Here is a 16,586-nt window from a genome sequence, read left to right as displayed (position 1 = left end):
GGTTTTCTGTTTCTTTTTCTCCCCTCACACAAAGCCTCAGTCACGATTGGCTTATTATGAGCTCAGACAAAGGGGGCATTGAATGTTTCCCCTCCACTTGCAGATGAACTGGGTCTGTTTGAATGAAAAAACGGGTTTGCTTGGACTACTTTGTTCCTAGATGTCTCCTTGTCGTCCACTCTGTCAACCAGCAGCCACCGCGGGCGAAGTTCTTCTTGAATTTGCTGAGCGTCCTCGAGATGTCACTTGGGATCTGTTCATTCGCCGTTTTGATCTGCGCGCCCCCCTCTTTTACCTGCCCAGCTTGTTTTCGCGCAGATTCCAGCCTATTCGCGCTTTTGTTTACTTTTTAAGCCAGTTTACCAGCCACACGTTTAAATTGTATCAGATCAAACCAGCGGTGACCGCAGAAAACTCAAAAGTTAACACTTTTTTCTGTTCCTGTAATCTATAATTAGGTTGAGGACCCCTCCCTCCTCTTTCCGGGTTGTTTCTGAGATCGCTGCGTCTTCATCTTCTTCGACACACACGCACACACACTACTTGATCCCCACTTGTGCTTCTCCGAGTTTCCCTTTTTTATCGGATAACAATGTGGAACATCTCATGTTTGGACTATAATTGCGCATGGACTTCACTTTGACAGCATCGGTGCGTAAAAAGCGGCGCGTCCGCCCGGGAGCATAGATGTCGGCTCTTCTTATTTCCTCTGACATCGGTGAGTTGTAGCGGCAGCTTCACGTGTCCCAATGAGATGGAAAGAAGCTTATTCAAAGGTAGACCTAACTATCGCTTTTTAAAACTTTCAGGATGACTGATGAAAAGCTGCACTAAGTGTTTGGCAAATCGGCGTCAGCGAATGGAGCAAGGTGAGTTTGTTTTATTGGACAGTTGTTCAACGCAACAAGCTGGACCGCCGTGTAAATCTTAATGTTTTCAGACAGCAGTGACTTTCAAATCTATTTAAAATACATTTAGTTGAAAGTGGTTTAGAAAAAAGAGATGTTAAAACTGAGAAACGTTTTTATTTTATTAACATATACAGACATGTAGTAGCCTACAAAAAATATTGGGTACCAATTTTTTTCTTTTTTGTGGAAATACATGGTAATATTTGTCAAATATAACCTCAGGCAACAGTAGCATATATTTTTTCTAAATGTCTTTTAATTTAGTTAACATCAATTAAGCCAAAATGAGAAAAAAAAATGTGGGCAGTCAGGGCCGGTTCTAGAAAATGATGATTAGGGGTGCTTTTCAGATCAGAGGGGGTGCACATGCCTGGCACGTTATTCAACACGAAATTATGCATTTTCCCATAATTTCAAGCGGAATAATAATAGCAAAACAAGAATATTTGAAGTGTATTTCAAGTGCATTTTTGCAGCAATATCGCTGCAGAACAAAGGAAATGCTACATTTAGTCTGGACTACAGTACCTCACCCATCAGACAATCTAGCAACAGAAAATAAAACATAGCAACAAAAATAAATTTAACCATAAATATACAGGACTGTCTAAGAAAATTTGAATATTGTGATAAAGTCCTTTATTTTTATGTAATGCAAAAATGTCATACATTCTGGATTCATTAGAAATCAACTGAAATATTGCAAGCCTTTTATTATTTTAATATTGCTGATCGTGGCTTACAGATTAAGAAGACTCAAATATCCTATCTCAAAAAATTAGAATATTCTGGGAATCTTAATCTTAAACTGTAAACCATAATCAGCAATATTAAAATAAAAAAAGGCTTGCAATATTTCAGTTGATTTGTAATGAATCCAGAATGTATGACTTTTTTTTTTTAAATTGCATTACAGAAAAATAAAGGACTTTATCACAATATTCTAATTTTCTGAGACAGTCCTGTAAACTTGCTTGCGTCGTTGTGCTTGAACCACTTCCGAATATCCATCGTTACTTTTTGTTAACGGAGCAGCAGAGAGCAGCGTCTTGCTGGTGCAGGAAACTGCTGGAAGCAGATGAGTGACGGACACTGGCTGGTTTATGGTTTCGCGTTGCACCAACGCAGAGCTTATGGCGTAGGATACGCGGTGAGCGTTCCCTACGCCGTAGCCTACGCCGTCGATTTAACGCGGAACCATAAATCAGGCTGACACGCGCACATTTGTTTTCTTTTTGTCTTTTCAACTGAGCATGCAAACACATAAACTGAGGGTGCAATGCATGCTTTTGCACCCTCGTAGACCCGGGCCTGTGGGCAGTAGAAATACCCCCTTTACCCCCCTTCACCTTGTGTCCATAGTAATTTATTGGGGAAGCTTGCAGCTAGGTGCTGCTTATCATCATCAGCCTTTAATTAACTGATCATCAGCAGATGTACAGACCTCTAAAGGCAGGTGTTTTGACAGTTTTCTGACCTGGAGCATTCTGGTGTCTGTGTGTCAGTAAGGACATAAGCAACAATCTTAAAATCTAAGTTTTGGAGCATCAGCGTTTGCTCAGCTTCAGGACCCACCACAGTTCTGTTTCCCTCGTGTGCTTCAGCTCAATGTCCTTTGAGTTTATGACTCAGGGTTTTTCTCCATCAGGATTACAGCACATTGACACAGCAAATACAGTAAAGTTGTGGTTATAGTCAGGTTCCTTGTACAGAATGCTGCAGCAGTATACTGGCCTTTCCTGGTCTGGCCTCCCTGGTCCCGGCATGCTCTGCATATAGGTAGAGGGTGAATTAGTTGGAGGAAATAGTTGAAGCTGATGAAGCCTGTGCTGGTGCTGTTCCCTGAGCCATTCCTCCTCTCTATCTACGCTGGGACATAAGCCACACCCTTCTAGATTGGCTCTGGAACACAGAGGAGTTCAAGGTAGACTCAGTGACGGCAAGCTGTCTAGATCCTGTTGCTGCCCGGCGAAACACTGAGGTGACCCTGAGTGTGTAAGTGACAGAGTGACAATGGCGCAACGTATAGCGCGCAGCGACTTCAGCAGCAGACTGTGGAGGTGGCTTTTTACAAAACCATAATAAATGCTGTATTCACTTTTCTCCAATTGTGGTGCTGGTCTCATCTGTCCATCAGACATTGTTTAAAAGGAACCCTGGCTATTAAGACATGTAGGTCTTAAAAGATAAATGTTGGTATCAATTATAACAATGTGATATAAAAAACCTTGTTGATGTCTTCGTTTTTATAAAATTTGAAAATATAATTTAACCCGTAGGTCGCCATTGTTGTTTACATTCTGGGTAGTGACGTCAGACGGTGGCCCCTGCTGGCCCCCGTATACTTTTTTGACACCCAGAAACAGATGAAAACACAGCTAAACAGGTGACAGCGCAACAGAAACACAGATCAAAACACAGCTAAACATTAAGGTGACGGCGCACCTACAAAAAAGTTATAAAAAAAAGTACCGCACCATACAGCATGAACTATAAAAACACCCTAAAACTCAGATAGACTAACAGACCACACGTTTCAACTAGCACATAGCCGATGCTACAATAAAAACCCCAGCCAGATCTGGCGTCATTAAATTAAATAAAGATGTTCTTGCCTATTTGACGCGAAGTCTGCCCCTCCCGTTTCGTCAAAGTCCCGGGCCAGTCCCCTCAGCCTCTGGTCTGTCATCAACGGTGGACCCAGCACCGAGGCCGGTTTTAGGGGGGGAGAGGGGTGGGCTATGCCCACCCAAACGTGCGTCCTGCCCACCGGCGTCTCCATCCCGGCGGCGGCGAGAGAGGATGGCGGTGTGCTGCAGGCTCCAGAGCCACGGCTACGCCGTCTATGGCGTAGGCTACGCCGTAGATGCCGTAGCCTAATGCACTGGTAAGATGCGCACGACATTGATCATTTTTGCAGATCTCCATCATCATGCATCACAGAACTTTGATCCAGTTTGCCTGAACCGAGACGTCTTATGGGCTCCCTCGTCAGCCTCCACGGCCGGGAGAGTGCTGCTCATCTATGTTTTAGATACCTGTCCCAGTTAAACTAATGCGGCTTATCTTCCCAGAGCCACCGGTCTACGTCATCGCCCCCTGAATGCATTGCGCAGGTAAAACATGGCGCCTCCCGCAGGTCAAAATATGTGATAAACATTGTAGATTTTTAAAGCAATTAGATTATTTCATGTGTTTCTAACAACATATTTTAGTATAAGAGAACAATTGTGGCTAATTAGGGACTACAAGTCTTAATAACCAGGGTTCCTTTTAAGAAACTCTTCTTGTGGTTTGTTCAGGTGTCGTCGTGTGAACTCAGTCGTGCATCCATGTTCATTCAGACAGAAGTGATGTTCTCTAGGCAACCCCTCCAAACAAGCTGTACTTATTTACAGTTTCCTTCCGATTGTGCTGTCATTGACATTAATGTGTAACATGCTCACTCAGGCCTTGGGTTGTATTTGCTGGGACTTCCACCCCTCAGAAGATTGGTCACTATTTTGAATGTTTTCCTCTTGTGAATCTACTTTTTCAGAGCCGATATTGAACTCCAGATAGTTTAGGAATGATTTTATATTTTATATATACACCTCTCCAGAGTGGTGTGCAGCAGCAATTGCTTCTCTAAGACCATGGCTTACTGCAGTCCCTCTAGGCACCACCTACACCTTTATGCTCCAGACCAGCACTGTCTAAACATCTGCTTTTATAGATGTCTGCACACCTGCGGATGATCGGATGATCAAGGGCTGATAATTACCAGCACCTGGCTGTAACTTAGCCTTTTAAATCCTTTGGAAGTAAGAAAAGAGGACCTGGAATTGGCAAAATGAACCCTTTGTCTTTTTGTTACATAAATAATGACGTAGTGAAAAACGTTGTTTCCTTGTCTGGGGTTGACTGTTCTGCTCAGCTACTTTTTTATTATTATTTCTCATTTATCTGTACATGGGAGTAACAGAGGTGCTACAGACATTTTTTACACGTCCGTCAAGCTTCTTCCAGCTATTGATGCGAGGCTTCGTACATCCATTACACACTCCACATGCTAATATGAACTGTATGCTGATACAACATAATTAGAAAACATCTATAAGGAATGTGGTGTTACACTTCAGTTGATGCATTGAAATGTCCCGTCTTGTGTGAAGGGCAAGTATGCTTGCGCTGTGGTTCTCTCCATCCCTTTCAACAACATAAGCAGAAAACTGATTCATATCTATTTAAATGGTGTTGATTTCACAGATATTTGAAGCCATTATTGCCCTGCATCTCAAGTCTGATTGATTAAAACTATATTAACCCACAGCATGATGCATTAGTAGTAAAAGGTATGGGCTCAAATTAAAGCCATAAATATTTTGTATCTGTAAATAAACTTTGTACTTGTAGATATTTTGTGCGTGTGCAAAAAATATTTGTACTTGTAGAAATATTTTGTGCGTGCGCAAAAAATATTTGTACTTGTAGAAATATTTTGTGCATGTGTAAAACATTTTTGTAGCTGTGGAATTAATTAGTCTGTGTGCAACATTGGATAAACAAAGCTACAAACTTTTTTTACAAAAGATACAAACTTTTTTTACAACTACGAATTATGGCGAATTATGGCAGTGTTTTGACGTGCCAATAATAAGAGCCAATCAGCGATCTTTGGCACGGGTTTCAAAGCGTTTCTGGAGAGCCAATCAGCACATTGCATCGCCTACTGACGTCGCCGCCATATTGGATGTGGCAAGACTGGGCTGTAAACTAATACAAGTAAATTGACTTATTTTCATAAAGCGCCTTTCTACAAAGAAGTTTACGTTTTACGTCTCATTTATTCATTCACACATGCACTAATATACTTGGGAAACAGTTAGGCACCAAATATAATATATTTAATTTTCTCAGACGGCAAAAATAATAACTTTATTGATCCCACATAGGAGTAATTCATGTTATATCAGCTATAGAGAACAAGGTAGTGCCAAAAACAATATATATTCCCCCTCACAAAAATAAGAAAAATAGAGAAACATATTTTCTCATCAACAAAGCATATTTTACATTTTTATACATTACATTACATTTTATTGTTATTGTTATTTTATTGTCTGAAAAATGGTTCAAATATGTGATTTTGTTATTTGAATTTTTTTTAATTTGTTTTGTCGATGAAAAAATATGTCTCTATTTTTGTGAGGGGGGATAAATATTTTTTTTTGGCACTACCTTGTTCTCTATAGCTGATATAACATGAATTACTCCTATGTGGGATCAATAAAGTTCTTATTTTTGCCGTCTGAGAAAATTAAATATATTATATTTGGTGCCTAACTGTTTCCCAAGTATATTAGTGCGTGCGTGAATGAATAAATGAGACGTAAAACGTACATTTCTTTGTAGAAAGGCGCTTTATGAAAATAAGTCAATTTACTTGTATTAGTTTACAGCGCAGTCTTGCCACATCCAATATGGCGGCGACGTAAGTAGGCGATGCAATGTGCTGATTGGCTCTCCAGAAACGCTTTGAAACCTGTGCCAAAGATCGCTGATTGGCTCTTATTATTAGCACGTCAAAACACTGCCATAATTTGCCATAATTCGTAGTTGTAAAAAAAGTTTGTAGCTTTTGTATATCCAATGTTGCACACAGACGAATTAATTCCACAGCTACAAAAATGTTTTACACATGCACAAAATATTTCTACAAGTACAAATATTTTTTGCACACGCACAAAATATTTCTACAAGTACAAATATGTACTGCATCAAGTACAAATATTTTTTGCACACGCACAAAATATTTCTACAAGTACAAAGTTTATTTACAGATACAAAATATGTATGGCTTTAATTTGAGCCTATAAAAAGGAGTCTTAGTGCTACACTGATGTGTTGTCCCCTTAACTTGATGCATGATGAAAATAAAAAGTCCTGATTAGAGAAATCCCAAATAATCAAGCAAGGATGAAAATGTGAAAATAAACAATCTGCAGTTCTCTTCAGATCTCAAACACTTAGAGCAACAGTTGGAGCATCACAGCGATAAACATCTGCACATTATTTTGAAATGTGTTGCTGACATCAATAAAATCAACAGAATTTAACAGAACATGAAACAATATGCATTCATTGAATTTACCCATCCATCTATTAACTTAATCGTGAATAAAGAATCTTAATCACCAAAATATTTAACTAAATAAAACGATCTCCCCGGAAATCAGCAGGTTCTTCCTGTAGACATCGGAGTGGTATAAACATGGAGACTTTGGATGATTGTACTCTGAGGGTGTGTGACGTCTCCAAGCGGCTACATCCGGTGTGCTAAACTGACCCAGGCGGGGCTAAAGGTGCAGTACATCAAATGACCACTAGGGGCTGGCTCAAATCTCAAGTCAGTTCACACTGAACCCCATGGTAAAATGTCCAAATTTGCTGCAGAAATGTACATATTTACAGCTTGGTCCTGACTGCACTTGTGTCAGAGGTTGTTTCAGTAGCGACATCTGAAATGAGGAATTATGGACGGATTAGAAAGAATGTTACGGTAACATCAGTTAGCATCATAGGTTAGCCATAACCAAGAAAATTCTTTCTTTTTCATGAAAAAAAAGAATGATCAAATGTTTTCAGATGCATCTGCCGTATCCACATGTCTGATATTTTGCTTTCACCTTAATGTCCCACTGGGGTTGTTAACTGCTCTTCAAATGTTCTTTCTTTCATTACAGAATGACTAGAAGATGTTCATTACGGAGACTAATACAAAAGCAGTTTGTTCCTTCACTGCTGTTACTGCTGACGTTAACCGCGCTCCTGCTGGTCAGCGTCAAGTACAACTACGTCATTGAATCTGCAAGTACCTCCAAGGTCTCAGGGAATCAGCTATCTCACAAGTATGATATTAACTGCTCAGCGATATATGACATGGACCCACTGGAAGTGGGTAAAACCCTCATCATTAGAAAGACAAAAGGAGTGGAGTTGAAAAAAGGAGTGGAGTTGAAGGATAAGTCAGTGATTAACCTCACAGAGAACTGCGCCTCGTTCACCAGGAGCAGAGGTTACAATAAAGTGTGCACTTCTGAGGAGGAGAGAGATTTTCCTATTGCTTATTCTTTGGTTGTACATAAATATGCCTCAATGGTTGAGAGACTCCTCAGAGCTGTGTATTCACCCAGTAACATCTACTGTATCCACTATGACCAGAAGTCATCGGCTGAGTTCATAGCAGCAATGGAGGGTTTGGCCCGGTGCCTGCCGAATGTCTTCATCGCCAGCAAGCGTGAGTCTGTCTACTATGCGAGCATCAGCCGCCTGAAAGCTGATCTCAATTGTCTGTCTGACCTCTTGGGGTCAGAGGTCAAGTGGAAATACGTCATCAACCTGTGTGGCCAGGATTTCCCCCTCAAGTCCAACATGGAGCTGGTGTCAGAGCTGAAGAAGTTAAACGGCTCCAACATGTTAGAAACGAGCCGACCATCTCAGCTCAAGAAGCAGAGGTTCTCCTTCCACTACGAGCTAAAAGACGCTAGTTTCGAGTATCAAAAGCTGCCGGTGAAAACGGACAAGGCAAAAACACTGCCGCCACACGGCATAGAGATGTTCATTGGCAATGCATACTTTGTGCTGTCACGGCAGTTTGTTCTGCACCTGGACTCTTCTGCTGAAGCAAAGGATTTCTTGGCCTGGTCGGAGGACACCTACTCCCCAGATGAACACTTCTGGGCCACACTTGTGCGAGTGCCAGGGGTCCCCGGAGCGGTGCCCAGATCTCAACCTGACATCACAGACCTGATGAGTAAGACCAGGCTGGTGAAGTGGGAATACTTGGAGGGGGGCATTTACCCACAGTGCACAGGGGAACACGTTCGCAGTGTTTGTATTTTTGGAGCGGCAGAATTGCGTTGGTTACTCAACTATGGTCACTGGTTTGCCAATAAGTTTGATCCTAAAGTGGATCCCGTTCTCATTCAGTGCCTTGAGGAGAAACTGGAGGAAGCACAGAAGATTTATCATTTGGGGCATGCCCTGAGTTGTCTCAAGGGCTAGCTCAAAGCTACACTACACTGGAAAGGTCTTGATTGACACAGAATCCTTTGGTGAAAAACCAGGAATTATTCTTGCACTTGATAGGCTTGATAGTGAAATTTACTGATTTTCACTTTCCGATTGTCTTTGAATATGTAGTAGGTTTGATAAAGCAGGGCAGTCATTAACGGTGTAATATGGGCAATCCTATATTAGGCTATTATACAGGTATCTGATATTGTGCATTTTTATGCTTTAATATTAAAAACAAATTACCTCCTGTTTGGAACACTGAATGAGCTCCTGTCTTTTTAAAACCAGCCTCCTCAAATGTCTCTCTCACTCGTCATCTGTTTGGTCGAAAACTGTGGCGGGTGAGGCGCGTGATACCAAATCAGCCACTAGGCAACTTTGTTAAAGGATGAAAAACAAGAATGGGAGCTCCACTTTCTACCAGAAACCGGGGACTGCCACCCTACAGAGCACTTTGCCCTTACTTGATACCCCAACCCTTAGAGACCCCCAGAGAGTTTTCCTCAAAGTTTTGATTGTGCACCAAGCTGACCACTTTGAGTGAGCATTAAAACACAAATTGGCTTCCAACAAGTTGTCTTGAGGTCTGTTTGGGGCTGACATCATAGTGGGGGTCTCTTACACATCCAAACCCAAATCGGACAATCTTACTTGACTCTCCATTTTTCTGAAGACTTGAATCCTACCTTTCTGGTCCTTCCCCACCAACAGCTCCCCTAACTTGAAGACTCAGAACCCATGTGTGGATCCAGTGGCCCTAACGTGTTTGTTTGACCAGCCTCTTAAATGCTTGGATTTAGATTGCCCCCCACCCCCCTGTATTCAGATATAATGTCCAGGGGCCAATGCCAACAGATGCAGAAGAAACTGCCTGCAGATGCCGTTACATTGGTATACTACCAGTCAGAGAAATTAAACATGATGTAGGGAGGGCGACAACCAAAACAGTATTAACAAATGACATTAAAAAAATGTCTTTAGGGGTGTAGGAACGCTGATAAATGACTATTGATGGTTTTTCAGTAAAAACTTGTGCAGGTGACCCCTGCAGTTCTGTAACCATCTTTGCTGTTTTGAGTAATAGCTCTAGTAGCTTCCTGCATGAGTCATTGCATAAAGCCCTGGCTAGATTGGTTTGGTACTTCTTGAGCCAAATCCAGATATCTATTACATGAGATGTACCTCACAAAATCAAAATAATTTTTGTGAGAATGGCCATGGCAGGTCAGGATGTTCACTTGTAGCTGGAACCAACAGCTGGGGCTTCAGTCAAACCAGCATCTTTATTCTCATCCCCCTCCTCCTCAGTCATCACAGTTATTCAATTTAGTTGGTTCATTTTATTCCTGTCATAGTAAATTTATAATTTACTCACTGGACTGTTGGGGGGAGAGTCATCACGACAGACTCCCATTTCCTAACCACATGAGAGCAGTTACGATTAGTCATGTGTTTCCAGTTTAAAGTGGAGCTCCACTTCTTCACAACCTGCAGCCCAGCTCTCGAGAGAAAACCCCAAACTAAAAATGAGTATTTTCAGAGGTTTCAGGAGTTGTGTCTTCAGTGGAAATCGATGGCTTCATGTGGTGGGGACTTTGTAATCTACAAATTTTGCACAAAAATCTTTGAAACACACTGGTGGAACAGAAAGTTAAAAGGTATGATGTCATTAATGAGCAAACTAGTTTGTACAGTTTTGTTGTGCCTTGTAAATCAATTTTAAATTATTAATTAAGAAAATGATTGTCAAACTGATTAAAACATGGGTGAAAACTGGTTAAAAGCTTATGTCTTTTTTCTCATCCTTGTCACTTATTAATAACTCTTTTCTTAAAGGTTGGGTGGATCTTTTTCTGTACCGTTGTTTAACAATATCACCTGAACTTTCTCTTTAAACACAGAGCGCAAACAATTTCATGAAAAAAAAATTTAGTTCTCTGACTTGTCTGACAGTAAATTACGCTATTTGAATCAAAATGTAATTTATGTAAATCGCATATCCAAAGAGCATCTTAGCAATAACACATCTTTGTTGGAACACGATTTACTGGTCAATCTACGCTCCCACCTTCACCTATGGTCAAGAAGTATGGGGCAAGACCGAAAGGATAAGATTGCGGATACAAGCGGCCGAGATGAGTTTCCGTCCGCAGGGTGGCTGGATGCTGCATTATGGCACTTTTACACTAGTACCTACTCAGCGCGACTCGCCTCGCCCCTGTTTTGCACTTTTACACTACGGGCCGAGGCGGGTGGAGGCGTGCCGAGTTGATACTTTTTCTGTATCTATTCCGCCGAGGTTCTAAGCGTGCTGAGTCGGACTGTTTCTGACGTTATCAAACTACACGCCACCGATTGGTCGGGGGGCGGGGCCGTCAGATGTTTGAATCAGGAAGCGGGAGTCAAATTTGAACATGCACGTAAAATCATTTATTGACCTAAGATCAGAATATAATATTCCTAACAGACACTTTTTTAAGTATTTACAAATTCGTAGCATTACTCATTCACTCATTCAAAAAAGAAATTACGACTTGGGTTATCGGAAATTGAAGAAACTTTGTTATTTTCAGACACAATAAAAGGAAAGATCAGTGAAGTCTACAACATCTTATCAGGGGAAGGTCGATCCACTTTTCAGTTATTAAAAAATATTTGGGAGAAGGAATTAGGCACAACCTTACAACACAAAGCCTGGCTAAATATCTGTGAAAGAGTACATTTCCCATTTACAAGCAATAAAATTAAGGAAGCTAATTTTAAATTCATCCACAAATTCTACTTAACTCCAATAAAAATGCATAAAATATCAAAGGATATTTCATCAAAGTGTCCAAGATGTAAAAAGATGGAGGGGACATGCATGCATATGTTCTGGGAATGTGACCGCTTACAAAATTATTGGAAATCAATTCACTCCCTAACACAACTAATCCTGGACAAAACATTTGATTTAAGCAGCAGTTTATATTTATTAAATGACACATATAATTTACAACTACATAACAAAAAATGCAGGATATTAATTTTGATAACTTACTTTGCAAAAAAATGTATACTTTTATTTTGGAAGAACGATTCCCCTCCATCTTTTAAGACTTTCATTGACCAAATCACAGCATTTCTACCATTAGAAAAGCTAACATTGGAAAAATATAACCGTGGCCATCTTTTTCAAGAATTTTGGTTCCCATTATTTTCTGGCTTAGAGCTTCATTTATTGTAAACTTCATCGTACGCTGATTGCTGTTTTATTGTTGTCATTTACTTTATGTAACCTATGTATCTGTAGGTATTTGAGTTTTGATGCCCCTACTGTTACTTTTTTTTTTTTTTTTTTTTTTTTACAGTTTATTTATTTTTTATTTATTTCGTGTGTATGTTTTTGTGTTTTTTTGGGGGTGGTGGTGGGAGGGGTGGGTTGTAGGCGAGATTTGGCTTGTGTGCACAAAAGAAAATTGTAAGACCTACTGTTATTTAGGATGTTTGTGATTGCCTTTCTTTTGTGAAATAAAAAGATATTGAAAAAAAAAAAAAGGAAGCGGGAGTCAGCACAAGAGCGGCTCGCGTTTTCTTCATTTTATCCGACAGGCAATTGCAGCGCAAAAGTCTGTTTGGTGATCCAACTCTGAGGTGCAGATGCTCATAAACCTGGTGGCTTAAAAAGGGATCTAGATGGGCGATAAGGAACGACCAGATCCATCAGGCACTCTGTCCCCCTCTGCCCCTGCTCCCAACTGACTTTTCAGCAGCGCCGACACAAACAAAAAGGAAAAAAAGCGTTGCCGCTTGAAGCTTCTTTCACTCTCATTTTTCAACTTGATATCGAACATAAGTCTCAGACCCAGCAGCACATACTGTATATATCATCGCCTCCATGTTCTACATCTTTAGTGTTATTGTCGTTGAGATCACACAATCAAATACGTCACAGCAGCTTCGCTCCAATCCCGCCCACTTCTCATCTGGGTGTCTAAAAACAAACGAGGACGAGGCGAGTGGAGGCGAGACGAGGCGTAATGAGTCAAGTCGCGCTGAATAGGTACCAGTATAAAAGCGCCATTAGAGATAGGGTGAGAAGCTCAGTCACTCGGGAGGAGCTTGGAGTCGAGTCGCTGCCCCTTCACATTGACAGGAGTCAGCTGAGGTTGCTTGGGCATCTATATCGGATGCCTCTAGGACACGCTGGAGAGACTATGTCTCTCGACTGGCCTGGGAACCCCCCAAAACCCCCCTGAAAGAGATGGAGGAAGTGTCTGGGGTGAGGGAAGTCTGGGCATCTCTGTTAAGACCGCTGCCTCCGTGACCCGGTTTCCGGATAAGTGGAAGAAGATGGATGGATGGATGTTGGAACGCACGCAAGTGAATCTTTCAACCAATCACAATCACATCGCGGGCCTTGCTTCGTTTTTATGGTGGAATAAAGGCAGTTTTTCATGCAATGCAACTGGGCACCATCGTTAGTTTTGAAGTTCCTAAACAGTGAAGGAACCTCTAGCGTGTGCAAGTTGCGTAAAACCAAAGATGTGTAATTGCGAATTTGCTCTTCAACTCACATGAATGACATTTGGTTTCAAATGGAGAATATTACCGAAAAGCGTCACTAGTTTGCAGGTTTGCTGCATAAATACTGAATAAACTTGCTCTAGTACTATTGGCAAGGCTTGGGTGATAACCTGGAGGGGAACCAGCTTGATCCGAATCTCTGTGGTGTTTTATTTGGGAGCGTCTTGAGTGCTGCCTGATTAACTGGATTTATGAGATTATGAGTTCACTCGAAAGCTCCTTTTGACAATTATACAGTAATCTGCTTGTTTAAATATGCATTTATCTCCATGTCTTGTCCTTAATAGACTAATTTTTTTACAAAATGGCAAATGGCCAAGTATAATGTGTCTTTTCAACGTCTAGAAGAACCTAAATTGAAATCTCTTCCATAACCATGTGACCTATACACCTACAGCCTCCCCCAGTAAAGTGTGAGTTGGAGCCCACCCATGGCGTTTTATTTTAAAAAATGAGCAGGTTTTCATTAGTAGTACATTAGTTAAGCTTAAAATAAGTTTAAAACCCCCCCAAAAAACTTATTTGCATGCACTTAAGGAGCCTGCTCCTTTTTTTCTAATTTAGAGAGGTTGGGTTCCTTTCTCAGGGTTTAAAATATTCTTACATTTTCTGCTCCCAAACCAATGAAACAATGATGGATTGCTGGAAATTGTGGAAGAACACATGTTTATATTTCCTTTGTAAAAAAGGGAATAAATCAATGTGTTTGGATGGGTTAAGCTTTAGGCTTTAATAAATATGCATACTGCACTGCAAACAGATGTTTTGTTATATTTGCTGTCTCAACTTCCTGTGCTCACAAGTACCGAAAGGGATACGTTTAATCTTTGGAAAATGCCTTTTAGCATTTTCTATGTATTGCAATTAAACAGCTTTGTTTAATTCTTTTTTTTTTTTTCTTTTACCTTGTCTGCACATATATTAATGGTTAATACCATGCTGGTAAGAACCCAAAGCATAAATCTATTTACTATTGCTGAGAGACGTCTATTAAATATATATATATGTATATATATATATATATATATATATATATATATATATATATATATATATATATATATATTTAATAGACGTCTCTCAGCAATAGTAAATAGATAATAATAAATAGAATAAATATGTGACATATTAAAAAAATATATATATATATATATATATTTTTTTTAATATATATATATATATATATATATATATATGTATATATATATATTTTTTTTTTTTTTTTTTGCCAGATATATATATATATATATATATATATCGACATACATACGTATACACACAAGGTGAGGCAGCATGAAGTTAAAGCACCATAGCCAGGTTTCCATGCTGAGAGACGACTGGATGGGTTTAAAATTGTCAGGCATCAGGGACCTCAGTCCAGAGGGAACGAAGGAATGCAGAGGATAACCACCAACAGGGATGGGCAAGTGGGGAGTGAAGTGGGCAGTGTGGTATAAATGTTTAGTAACGTTGACCCATTTGGCCACAAGGCACGGTTTTGGTGAGAACCAGCTTCAGCATATCAGTCACAAATCAACGCACTTCATAACAAGCACAGTGGTGGAGGACTGATATCAGCCCAGGCCATGGGCTCATGATACTTTTGTTTAACAGTCAATCTGTTGATTTGCTGGCTGGAAAAGAATCCAGATGTTGCAATGGTCCTGTGAAAGTCTATAACCTCTGATAACGAAAAGCTGTGGCTGAGATGTGTGTAATGCCTGCAAACCTCCACGAACTCAAGCAACCTTGTAAAGAGGAACAGGACCAAATTCCTCCACAACAATGTAAGAATATGATGATGCTAAAATAAAGAAAAAAATACATTATTTTATTAAACTTTATTTAACCAGGTTAAGAAACTCTTTACATTTAAAATCCCTTTTTCACTAGTACCCTGAGCAAGACAGGCAGCAGATTGGAGCATATGAGTTACAAACACATGTAGTAACATCTATATAAACCTACAATATGAACATAAGCACCACAAAACAACAATGCAATGAAAGACCGCCTGTATAAAAGCCTAAAATTACTACTTCAACAGGTGGTTGTATAACTTTTGGTATCACTGGAGTACTTGGTTTGTAAATAAATAAATACGTGTAAATAAATAATGTCATGGTTTATGGATTGTTAGTCGCTTCTTTTTTCTTCATCTTCTTGGAACTTCCTTTTTTCTTCCTTTTTTGTTGTTACAGTGTTAGATCTAGCTTATCATCCTGCTTGCCTCTTGATATTTCTCGATTTTTGGAACATGCTTTTTTACAACATTACTCAGTTGAGCTGTGTCGCCCAGTTAATAGCATTTGTTGCCTAATTTTGTGTAGTAGTGCTACCCAGTTATCAAGACATGCAGCCTAGTTGGTCTCTTGGCCTTCTAGATGTTGGCATTGTGTCCAAAAATGAATTGAGTATTTCTTCACATGTTAGGTTACTACAAAAGTGTAAGAATCATGATAGGTGTTACTGTTTTCACCTAAAACACAGTAGAAAACCTAAATGTAGATTTCCCTCTGATAAAGAAATTGTTTCAAATGACAAAAACCTTTAAATTATAAGATAGTAGTCAAATTTATCTAGGAATCAGAGTAATAGTTGAGTAACTGTGGAAAGGTAGATGCTAAAAATGTGAACCTGGACAGTTTTAAAGATTTTTAACTAAGTGCTGTCAAGCGATTAAAAAAATTGAGCAATTAATTATTTAAGATCTGTAATTAATTAATCTAATTAATTTCTTTTAATCCCACCTAAAAATTGCAGAGAGAAGCCCTCAACTTGATGTGTTTTCCTTTAAATTCATTACATTATTGTGGCAGATCAAAACATTGATATATAACAAAAAAAAGTGGCTTAATAAAGTCATTCATTTTTTTTTTCACAGACTTGAACAGATGCAGTCCTAACCATTTACATCCACTTGGCAAGAACATTGACCAGCCTCTCGGCCGCAGACCTGCTCATGCACGGGGTCCTCTCCTCAAGTTTAGTTTGGAGAAGATCGTTGCCGCTAACGTTAGCTGTGGCTGCTCTCGAAACTTGTGTGCTTCG

At 39.9% G+C, this 16,586-nt stretch overlaps 1 protein-coding gene across 1 annotated transcript; it reads left to right on the top strand.

Annotated features, from left to right (window-relative positions):
* The first annotated feature begins 253 nt into the window (after nucleotides 1–253).
* On the top strand, nucleotides 254–10,878 carry LOC133455063 (beta-1,3-galactosyl-O-glycosyl-glycoprotein beta-1,6-N-acetylglucosaminyltransferase 4-like). Its single transcript, XM_061733893.1, has 3 exons — nucleotides 254–718; nucleotides 810–869; nucleotides 7,637–10,878. Exon 3 carries the CDS (start codon nucleotides 7,638–7,640, stop codon nucleotides 8,955–8,957), a length of 1,320 nt encoding a protein of 439 aa, XP_061589877.1. The 5' UTR covers nucleotides 254–718; nucleotides 810–869; nucleotide 7,637; the 3' UTR covers nucleotides 8,958–10,878.
* Nucleotides 10,879–16,586: the final 5,708 nt, after the last annotated feature.

Source organism: Cololabis saira, chromosome 11 (genome assembly GCF_033807715.1).
Source record: "Cololabis saira isolate AMF1-May2022 chromosome 11, fColSai1.1, whole genome shotgun sequence".
Taxonomy (NCBI): Eukaryota; Metazoa; Chordata; class Actinopteri; order Beloniformes; family Belonidae; genus Cololabis; species Cololabis saira.
Note: the sequence above shows the minus strand (reverse complement) of the source record. Positions and strands in the feature narration are given on the sequence as shown.

Bases quoted from the DNA above. Each gene is read 5' to 3' on its own strand.
- LOC133455063 (XM_061733893.1), top strand. From the start codon at position 7,638: ATGACTAGAAGATGTTCATTACGGAGACTAATACAAAAGCAGTTTGTT.